The sequence below is a fragment of the Narcine bancroftii genome, chromosome 5, assembly GCF_036971445.1.
Source record: "Narcine bancroftii isolate sNarBan1 chromosome 5, sNarBan1.hap1, whole genome shotgun sequence".
NCBI lineage: Eukaryota > Metazoa > Chordata > Chondrichthyes > Torpediniformes > Narcinidae > Narcine > Narcine bancroftii.
Window position 1 is genome coordinate 212,440,499 of NC_091473.1, and position 10,859 is coordinate 212,451,357.

The 10,859-nt window shown below is 53.4% G+C and overlaps 1 protein-coding gene across 3 annotated transcripts; it reads left to right on the plus strand.

The window, feature by feature from the left end:
* Nucleotides 1-384: 384 nt before the first annotated feature.
* LOC138764770 (zinc finger protein 696-like) lies at nucleotides 385-10,286 on the plus strand. 3 transcript variants are annotated; one of them, XM_069941038.1, is made up of 3 exons: nucleotides 385-632; nucleotides 3,180-3,435; nucleotides 7,180-10,286. In XM_069941038.1, exons 2-3 carry the CDS (start codon nucleotides 3,376-3,378, stop codon nucleotides 8,383-8,385), a joined length of 1,266 nt encoding a protein of 421 aa, XP_069797139.1. In that variant the 5' UTR covers nucleotides 385-632; nucleotides 3,180-3,375; the 3' UTR covers nucleotides 8,386-10,286. The 3 variants fall into 3 exon arrangements, with proteins under 3 accessions (XP_069797139.1, XP_069797140.1, XP_069797141.1); XM_069941039.1 differs by lacking the exon at nucleotides 3,180-3,435 and having other exon boundaries at nucleotides 386-632; XM_069941040.1 differs by lacking the exons at nucleotides 385-632; nucleotides 3,180-3,435 and adding an exon at nucleotides 6,995-7,087.
* The last annotated feature ends 573 nt before the right edge of the window (nucleotides 10,287-10,859 follow it).

A 10,859-nucleotide genomic window follows, 5' to 3' on the forward strand; every position in this document is an offset into this window, starting at 1 on the left:
GCCGACGACGGGCAGCCCTTGGACCAATGGGCTCGTGAATGCCACGGCGTTCTCCTCCGCCCCTGATTGGAAAGGGAAGGTGGGGCGCATTGGGCTTTGCCAAGCGTGATGAAACGTGAGAACGGACCTGAATAAAAAAAAAGATGGTTTCTTGATTCAAAAGAAATCCTCTCGAGGTGAAGAAATGGAGGGTTTATTTAGGGGAAGCACTCGCCCGCCGCCATTCATCTCCTTCGACCGTGGGATGTGACTAACATGAGCAGCCGGCCAATGGGGAGCTCCAGTCGGCGGAGAACACCAGCCAATGGCGAGGCGGGTGGGCGGGCCGCTGCCGCCCGACTGTGGTGACGTCACTGGGCGGGCCGCAGCTTGGCGTCATTGTCCGGAACGCGGGGGCCGGTGGGAGGGGGAATGGGGCCGAGGGCGTCTGTGTGTCCTGATGGCCGTCGAGTTTAGTGTCCAACGCTCCTGCCGAAAGAATGCAGCGGGACCGACGATGCCGCTGGTGGCAGGGCCTCGGAATCCGGTGGCTGGGGCGTTGAGCCAGTGGCCCCGGGGCTGCTGAGCGGGGGGGTGGGGGGTGATCAGACTGCGGCGGAATCAGGGACAAAGACCCCTCCAGTCTGCACCGGGTGAGTATTCTGTAACAGTTAACCCCCCCCCATATACTCAACCTCCCCGCTGAATTGCACTCAGAGCGGCCCGTGCTCCCATTGCTCGATGTTAGCCCCCCGCCCCCGTCCACTCTCGCCCCAGGTTTAGTTCCTCTCCCCACCCCCTCCCCCCCACCCAGAAACCCGAGCAGACACTGGACGTGGAAGGTGCTGCACTTGCAAAGCAAATGCGAGAGGAACCTCTGCAGTTCAATAGTGGACGTGCAAAGGAATCTGGGGACCCGAGCTCGTTAATGGGCAAAGTATCCTGATGGGTCTGGAGCTCGTTGATGGGCAAAGTATCCTGATGGGTCTGAGCCTGTTGATGGGCAAAGTATCGTGATGGGTCTGGAGCCCGTTGATGGGGAGGTGGGTCTGGAGCCCGTTGATGGGCAGGTGGGTCTGGAGCCCGTTGATGGGCAGGTGGGTCTGGAGCCCGTTGATGGGCAGGTGGGTCTGGAGCCCGTTGTTGGGCAGGTGGGTCTGGAGGCCCAGAGCTCTTTGTTGGGCAGAGGGGTCTGGGGGCCCAGTGCTCATTGTGAGGTCTGGGGGCCCAGTGCTCATTGTGAGGTCTGGGGGCCCAGTGCTCATTGTGAGGTCTGGGGGCCCAGTGCTCATTGTGAGGTCTGGGGGCCCAGTGCTCATTGTGAGGTCTGGGGGCCCAGTGCTCATTGTGAGGTCTGGGGGCCCAGTGCTCATTGTGAGGTCTGGGGGCCCAGTGCTCGTTGTGGGGCAGCGGGGTCTAGGGGCCCAGAGCTCATTGATGGGCAGCGGGGTCTGGGGGCCCAGAGCTCGTTGATGGGCAGCAGGGTCTGGGGGCCCAGAGCTCATTGATGGGCAGTGGGGGTTCGGGTCCAGGTCAGGACCTTGTTGAAAGTGTGCACACAAGTAGATGGTGGTAACAAAGGCACATGGGATGGTTGATTCGTTGGACGAGACTTGAGTATAAAGGAGGTCAAATTGAAGTGATATAAAACTTAGGTCAGGTCACACTTGGAACACAGAAATTCTGGATTCCCCATTCAGGGAAGAGTGTGGGGGCATTGGAATGGGGCAGACGAGGTTCATCGTAATGTGGCCTGGATAAGAGTGGACGAGTGATTGGGGGGGGGTGGGGGGGTTATTGTCTGACAAACTTGGGTTGTTTTCTCTGGAGCGTCGGAGACTAAGGGGAGACCTTCATAGAGTGGATAGAATCAGGGTAAGAGCATCACACACTGGAGGATGGGTATTTAATATGGGGGGGAGTTTATGGGAGATGTAGGGGGGTGAATTGTTCCACAGTGAGGTGGGGGTTTGGAATGAGGTACCAGAGGGAGTGGGGGAGGCAGACACAACAGTCTTGTTGAAGGGACTTCTAGAGAGACCCCTGAACCTGTAGGGTCAGGTGCAGGCAGCTGGGGTGGGGGGGGGGCAGGTCACTTTAATTTGGGCACTGAGGCTGGCACAGATGCGCGGGCTGAGAGGATTATGTAAGACACAGCTGTGGGTGGTGAAGAACTGGAGCGACGCATAAATGATCTGGGGGAACTGAGCAGGTCAGGCCATGGAACACAACAGGCAGTCGGCATTTCGGGCCTGACCTCTTCTGGAGTGCCAAAGAATGGGCAGGTGGTGTGGGGGAGGGGAGGAGAGAAGCACAGCCTTGCAGATGATCGGTAAATAGGTCGGGACCTTAGATTCTTTCGGCGGTATTATCATATTGGGGAGTTGGTCAAATTTGGAGAATTGTGCGCAGGGTGGCCCGCCTAACTGCAGGAAAGATGTCAATAAGATTGAAAGAGTGTGGAGAAAATTTACAAGGATGTCATCATGACTTGATTCTAGTGCCAAGCAGGCCCTTCAGTCCTCGATATGGTGCTGACTGATGTAAATCTCCTCCCTCCAGGAACCCTCGACTTGCATCCATGTGCCTGTCTAAGAGTCTTTTAAATGTCACCCTCACCTGAAATGATGTCCTCTGGTGTTGCCCCAGGAAATTGGCGCTGGCTGCGCACTATTCTAAACCCCACATTAATCACTTCTCAACTTTTATTGTTCCAAAGGTAGAGGGTTCTGGCGTGGAGTTGCAGGGAAGGTTTAAACAGGTTAGCAGCGTCAGAGAATGAGGGGAGATGATAAATAACCGTGAGGGGAATAGGCAGAGTGAAAGGTGATGCTTAAGGGGAGCACAGAAACAGGCCTTTCAGATCATCTAGTCTGTGCCAAGCTATTCTGCCTAGTCCCATTAACCTGGACCATATCCCTCCAGGCTCGGTCCTCGCTCCCACCACTCTCTGTGTGAGGTTGATCCCCCTCATCTCCCCCTGTCCTCAGTGAACATTAGGAGGGATTTCTTCACGCAGAAAGTGGTGAGAGTGTGGAATGATCTGGTGGGCTATGGTCCACGTGCAGGTCGATGGGACTAATTGTTCAGTGTGGTCCAGATGGGCTGAAGGGCCTGTTTCTGATCTGCAGTGTTCTAAATGATTCTGATAGATCACCATTTAGCCAACATTATTTCATCCAGCCTTGCTCCTCTGCCAGGACATGGGCCCCATACACAGCTGCCGTGCGGGGATGCAGGCCTCAGGACGCTGCTTGAGGCGGGTCAAAGCTGCACAAAGTGACAAAGGAATTAAACACAAGCAAACAAACCAAAAAAATCAAGACTCGACGTGATGTGCTGTCGGGACAAACTTTTAGCCTGTGGAACACAGGCAGAACTTGTGTACACTTGAACATGGGCGCTGTTGGATCTTCCTGTGCTCTCCCTCCTGACATTAAAACAGAGTGGATGCAGGTCAGTTGCAAGATGAAGTGGGTCACTCTAGAAGGAGATCAGCTTGGAACTGTACTCCCTGTGGTTTAGAGAGATGAGGGCAGATCTGAAAGAGATGTGAACATTTTTTTAGATGCACAGACGCACTCCCCATGCTGCTGAAATACCCCAGTTACAAGACCACACGATCTAGGAGCAGAAGTTGGCCCATTGGGTCCGCTCCGCCACTCTAACCATCTTCCCACTCAGCCCCACTCCCCGGCTCTCTCCCTGTAACCCTTGATGCCCTGGCTTGTCAATCTCTGCCTGAAATGCACCCCATGACCTTGCTTCCAGCAGGTTCCACAGACTCGGAGGGGGAGGGCCCTCTGACGTACAGCCCCAGGTACGTTTTGAACGGTGGGAGGAAACTAGACCACCCGGAGGAAGCCCACGTAGACCTGGGGACAACATGCAGACAGTGTGGGATTTGAACCCGGGTCGCTGGTGCTGTAATGGCGTTGTGCCAACTGGTGCCATGCACGGCTCACAGGATGATGGTAGGGTATACTGTCTTTGGGAGGTGGGATGTTATGTTAAAGTTGGTCATGGCATTGGTGAGTCCAAATTTGGAATATTGTGGTCACTGGACTACAGGAAAGATATCAATGAGATGAAAGAGTGCAGAAAAGATTTACTAGGACTTCAGAAACTGAGTGACAGGGAAACACGTTACGACTTTATTCCCTGGAGCATCAGAGAACGAGGGGAGATTGTGCAGGGTACAGATAGAATAAATGGAAACAGGCTTTTCCCACTGAGGTTGGGTGAGACAAGAACAAGTGGGCGTGTGTTAAGGGGGGAGGGGGAATGGGAGTTTAAAGGGAGCATGACATGGAGTTCTGAGTTCAGTTCCGGACACCTCATTGCAAGGCTTTGGAGAGGGTGCAACGGAGATTTGCCAGGACACTGTTTGGATGGAGAGTGTGTCTCATGAAACAAAGTTGTCGGAACTGGGGCTTTTCTCTTTGGAGCAGTGAAGGATGAGAGCTGAGTGATCGAGGTGTATAGGATGATGAGGGGTTCAATTGGGTGGACAACCAGCACCTTTCTCCAATAGCAAGTACCAGAAGCAGGTTTTTTTTTAAGGTGAGTGGAGGAAGGGTTAGGAGAGACGTCAGGGATGAGTTTTAATTTTAACACAGAGAGTGGTGGGGTGCCTGTGACGCATTGCCAGGGGTGGTGGTGGAGGCTGGTTCAGTAGGGGGATTCAGAAGGCTCTTAGAAATTTTGACACAAGAAAAGTAGAGGGTTGTGGGTGAGAAGGAGGGAAGGGTTAGACTAGGGGTGCCCTCATGTTTGGTTGTGGGCCACATACAGAAAAATATAAGGAGTCACGGGCCAAACGACATTCAGCCCGACAGTTTCCAACCAGTTCCACTTCAAGAAAAATTATGCTTTTTAACCAGAAAACCCCTGAGCCACCACAAATCCATTCTCTATCACAATAACTCACGGACACTACTGAACAGTTTAACTGTTGTCATTACAGTAGTTCACTGACGTGCTCACATATTATAGAAGGCATTTCTGTATGTGTTGCTCTTGTACTTAAAAGTTAGGTGAAAAATAAGAACAGGAGAAAAGATCAAAAAAGGAATGAGGCCTTCTCCAACTTTCCTCCCAGTGAATGCAGTTTATGGCCCAAATGTCCACCTAATGATTATGATGCAATGTGTAAATCTGTAGATGGGCTACTAAAGTTAACATATTCCTTGCAAATCAAACAAACACACTTCCCGTTGACTTCTGTGCAGAAATATTCATGTTCCCACTGTGTGTGAAATTTTCAGCATTCCCTTGCTATTTTCTGTCCATTTGGTTCTACCCTGTTTAATCAACTGAGGTAAACTTTTTAAAAACTTAGGTAAAAGGTTTTTTTAATCCACGAGTAACATTTTAGCGGTCGGTCTAGTAGTTGTTCAAAATGGCAGCGCCATCTAGTGTTGAAACTAAGAAGTACAATGTACATACAGTGCAATTTATTGTTAGAAACGATGTTATAACGGGCCATATTCTAATTTAATTTTAAAATTAACCCTGGGCCACTTAAAAATGAACACTATTGGCCCAGGGGCTGTAGTTTGGCCATGCCTTAGTTGTTGTGGAGTCTGTTTACATTGGTCAATGCAACATTGTGGGCTGAAGGGTCTGGACTGTGCTGGAAGACACAGTCTTCCAAAGAGGGAGATTCTTCACACAGAAGGTGGTGAGAGTGTGGACTGAGCTGCCAGAGGAGGTGGTGGGTGCGGGATTCAGTTTTGATTGAAGAGATTGTCCTTAGATGGTAAGGTTGTGGAGGGCTATGGTCCAGGTGTAGGGGAATGGGAATAATAGTTCAGCACCGTGGATAGGCCGAAGGGCCTGTTTTTACCCTGTGGTTCCTGTAGGCAGGTGACTGACACTGCACCTAGTACCAGCCCAATCTGAACCATGGAACATTACAGCACAGAAACAGGCCCTTCAGCCCACAATGTTGTTCTGATCCATATAAATCCACTTAAAAGTCTAAACCTTCTCTACATTACACACATTTTCTTCCATCCATGAGCCTGGCCAAGAATCTTTTAAGTGTTCCCATTCTACCAACCTTCACCACCTCCCCTGGAAATACATGCCAGCCACCCACTTCTCTGAGCAGATAAGCTTACCCCTGATGTTTCCTCGAAACCTTCCTCCCCTCCTTAGAACTTTACAGCACAGGAACAGTTCCTTCGGCCCTTCTAGTCCATGCCAAACTTTTATTCTACCTCGTCCCACTGACCTTCACCCAGTCCTTCCATACCCCTCCCATTCAGGTACCCATCCAAAACTTTCTTAAATGTTAATATTGAGCCTGTGGTCACCACTTCAGCTGGCAGCTCATTCCACGCTCCCATCATTCTGAGTGAATTTCCCCCTAAACTGTTCCCCTTTCGGTCTTAACCCATATCCTTTGGTTTGTATTTTTTTTAAAAAACACAAAGCTGGAGAAACTCAGCAGTTGAAACAGCTGATCACCGACATTACGGGCTTCAACCCGTCGTCAACATGTGAGGAGGGCAGGAACCCGAACAACATGGTGGTGGGGATGGGGGAGGAGCACGGTCCCATAGGTAGGGTGGATAAGGGAGGGAGGGAGGGCACACTAACAAACGGGAGGAGGTGGACTGTCTCCGTAGATGGAGAGGGAAAGGCCTGGAGAGCTGGAGGAGACAGAGGGATGGGGAAGGGCGGAAGAACGAGGAGTGGAGCAGCAGAAACTGGGAATGTTGATGTTAATGTCATCCAGTTGGAGAGGGCCCAGACGGAAAATTACATGGTGTTCCTCCAATTTACGGGCGGTCTTGTTTTGACGGACATCGGCTTTCTCCCATCCCTCTGTCTCCTCCAGCTTTCCAGCCTCTTCCCTCTCCATCTACAGAGCCATCCCTCCCTTATCCACCTCCTGCCTATGGGACCATGCTCCCCACTCTGCCCTCCACCCTGCACTATTTTGTTTGCCGACAATTTTCCAGACCTTGATGAAGTGCTTAAGCCTGAAATGTCGGTTATGTATCTTTACATAACAGGACCCTGTTTGACCTGAGTTTCTTCAGCGTTGTGTTTTTACTTCAACCATGGTGTCTGCAGACTCTCGTGTTTCACTCCTCTGGTTTGTATCTCATCCAATTCACTGGAGATCTTCTTGTCTTTATTGGGCTCTTTCCAAGGCTCTTTCTCCTGATGCTACCTCTCGCCTTGCAGGGTTTGTGGCAGCCCAGCATGGGTAGCCCGTGCCAGGAATCAAGGCAGGTGCTGGAGGGACGAAAGGAGGAGGTGGAAGAGGAGGAGGAAGAGGAGGAGGAGCTCGGTGCTGGCAAACTGTACATCTGCTCAGGATGTGGCCTGGCCTTTGGGGACCTGTCCCAACAGCGGAGCCACCGGTGCACGATCGCGGCTCACTTCCGTTACCTCTGCCAGGCTGCTTCTGTACCTTTTCTGCCCCCGGCCCCTCTTCCCCCTCCCCCTCCTCCTCCTCCCCCTCTGTCCGCCTCCCGGCTCCCGGCACACACCAGCAAGCCCTACCCCCGCGGAACGCCTCCATTCCCCTTTCTCTGCCTGTCGGCTGGGGGATTCCCGCGTCCTGCCACTCCTCCCACTCTCCCCACCACATCCTCCTCCTCCTCCTCCTCCTCCTCCTCCTCTGCCGTCCTGACACCCGCCGCTCCCTGCTCCCGGCCACCACTCCCCACCGGCAAGCTCTACCCATGTGGGGCCTGTGGCCGCATCTTTGGCCGCTCCTCCAACCTGGCCCGTCACCGCCGCAGTCACACTGGTGCCCAGCCTTACCAGTGCACCGACTGCGGCAAGCGGTTCAACTATCCGTCGGAGCTGGAGACGCACCAGCGCGTGCACACTGGCGAGCGGCCTTTCACCTGTGCCGTGTGTGGCAAGGGCTTCACTCAGTCATCGAACCTCCTCACTCACCAGCGGGTGCATACAGGTGAGCGACCTTTCACCTGCGCCCTCTGTGGCAAAGGCTTCACCTGCTCCTCCAAGCTGCTCACCCACCACCGGGTCCACACGGACGAGCGCCCCTACCCCTGCCCCGACTGCCACAAGGGCTTCAAGAGCCCCAAGGAGCTGATGATGCACCAGCGCATCCACACTGGTGAGCGGCCCTTCACCTGCGCGCGCTGTGGCAAGCGCTTCACCCGCTCCTCCGACATGCTCACCCACCAGCGGGTGCACACTGACCGCCGGCCCTTTGCCTGTCCCCGCTGCGCCAAGCGCTTCAAAAGCGGAAAGGAGTTGGCCCAGCACCAACGGGTACACACTGATGAGCGGCCCTTCCACTGCATCCGCTGCGGCAAGAGCTTCATGTACTCCTCCAACCTGCTGAGGCACCAGCGTATCCACACCTCCAGGGGAGAGGACGAGGGACTGGGACTAGCTGGGCAGGCCTGCTGAGACTGGGGATGTGTCAGGGGTCTGTGGTGACCACCTCCTCCTGGCCTTGAGGGAGGAAACCAGGGAGCTGGGAGATGTCAGTTCCATGCTCTGGCCGCAAGGGTGTGTGAGAGAGCGAGGTGTCAATGCAACCTCCTTGACCAGAAGGGGGAGGCAGAATGGAGTTGTGTCAATGCTACCTCCTGGATGCAAGTGGGAGGCAGAGTGGGGTTGTGTCATTTCTATTCCTTGGACACAAGGGGGAGTGAGCTGATAAATCCACCTCCTGGACAGGAGAGGGAGGCAGAGAACAAATTGTCAATTCCTTCCTCTGGCCACAAGGGGTGCCAGGTAGCAGGCTGTCAATGCCAACTCTTGGGATGTGTGGAGTGGTGTGGATAACACCTCTCAGAAGCAAGGGGGAGGCAGAGAGTGAGGTAATCCCACCTCCCAGACGCAAGGAGGAGGCAGAAAGGATGCTAATGCCACCTCTTGTGCACAAGGAGAAGCAGAGCGATGTCAATTCCACCTCCCGGACAAAACGGGGAGGCAGAAAGTGAGAGATGTGAATGCTACCTCCCAGATGCAAGGAGAAGGCAGAGTGAGATGTCAACGTCTCCCAGACACAAGGAGGAGACAGAAAATAAGATGCCAATGCTACCTCCTGGAAGTGGGGGAGGCAGAGAGTGAGGTAATCCCACCTCCCAGACCCAAGGGAGAGGCACAGAGAGGATGCCAATGCCACCTCCTGGGCACAAGGAGAAGGCAAAGAGTAAGACTCAATGCCTCCTCCTGGATGCAAGGGGGAGGCAGGGAGTGATATGCCAATGCCACCTCCCAACTCAAGGGGGAGGCAGAGAGTGAGATGCCACTGTACAGAAAGGGAAGGAGAGTGGGAAGGAGTCAACCCCACTCCTCCCCTAAGAGCAGAAGGAGGCTGCTCAGTCACCCATTAACCTGTCCCACACTCAAAGGAAGAACCTCCTGAAGTTGTGGGCCCTTGAGGGATGAGTTGGGAGTGGAAACCCTGTCCCTTGTTCTCCCCTTTCTTGGGCCAGTTTCACCCAAGTCTCTGCATCCACAGCAGTGAATTCTTCCATGGGCTGGAACCCTTCCACATCTCAGTTGGATTTATCTGCAGCTTCAAACATGTTTTGTGGAGACCAGAACACAGATTGGATATCATCTGGTGCTCCCGGTGTGGTCTGGCCTGGGGATTCAGAGATGGGAACTGCATGGTGCTGAACCAGACATTTGGACATGGAAAATGTGAACAGTGCTCCCAAGGTGGTCTGACCCAGGGATACGGAGACTGAGAGCTGTGCTCGATGCTTCTGGCATGGGCTGATCCAGGGTCATCCCACTGTAGTTGGATCCTGGATTTCCTCACCTCCAAACCACAATCAGTGAGGATTTGTAAAGACATCTTTTCCCCCACCCCCCAAAATCTCCATCAGTACCGGAGCAACACAGGACTGCATCCTGAGCCTTCTTCTCTACTTGCTATGTGTGGTTCTGTACGACAATAACACCATGTACAAATTTGCTGATGATACCACACTAGTGGGTTGTATAAAAGGGGGTGTTGAGTCAGTGTACAGGAGGGAGATTGGAAACTTTCCTGAATGGTGCACCAACAACAACCTCGCACTCAATGTATCCAAAACCAGCACTGTGGACTTTCAAAAGGGGAAACCAATGGTGGTCTGACCCAGAGAACTGTGCACAAGTGCTCCGGTGGAACTGACCACTCACTGCTCTTGGTGGAACCTTGCCGTACATGGTGAGACTGGGCTGTCCTTGAGTGGGCGGCATTAACGGTTGTGTGTGGGTGAGAAATCAGCCCTTCCTCCGTGAACGGAGACAGGCACGAAACAGGACTGCTGGACGCTTCCTCTTTCAGAATTAAATTTAAATTCAAATCTGGGCGACCTGTCTTTGTGGAATGGGACAACCCCTCCCGAGAACATCTGTACAGGAAGCACTGCGGGGGAAGGGGTGATGGAGGAAGAGGGGAAGATGGTGAAAAAGGAGATGGTGAGGTGGAGGATGGTAGAGGAGATGGTGAGGAGGGAGGGAGGTGCAAAAGGGAGGGAAGGTTATTGGCGAGAGTCAAGAAGTGAGGGAGGGAGGGGTGGGAAGGGAGAGGGCAGACTTGGCAGGAGATGATGGGATTATATGGAGACTGGTCGTCACCAAGGATGGAGTGTCTAAGGTGAGTGGTGGAGTTGAAGGGAGGGGTGAGTTCCACAGAGAGATGGGGTTCTGGAGCAGGGGCTGTGGGGGAAGCAGACACAACAGGAGTGTTGAGACTTCCAGACAGATCCCTGAACCTTCAGGGAGTGGAGAGTCAGTTTGATTCTGGAATTGGGGCCGGCACAGGGACTTTACCTGTGCTGTATCTGACTTCAAACCTGCTGTGAAACTCGCCATCTATTGGGGGGGGGGGGGGGCGAGGGAGAGAGATAGGGGCCATGGGAACACATTTGCGGGAG

What these genes read in the sequence shown, in the direction of transcription:
- LOC138764770 (XM_069941038.1), top strand. Translation starts at nt 3,376, where the DNA reads ATGGGCGCTGTTGGATCTTCCTGTGCTCTCCCTCCTGACATTAAAACA. An exon ending in TTAAAACAGAGTGGATGCAG is followed by an intron (nt 3,436 to 7,179) that starts GTCAGTTGCAAG and finishes CTCGCCTTGCAG; the next exon opens with GGTTTGTGGCAGCCCAGCAT.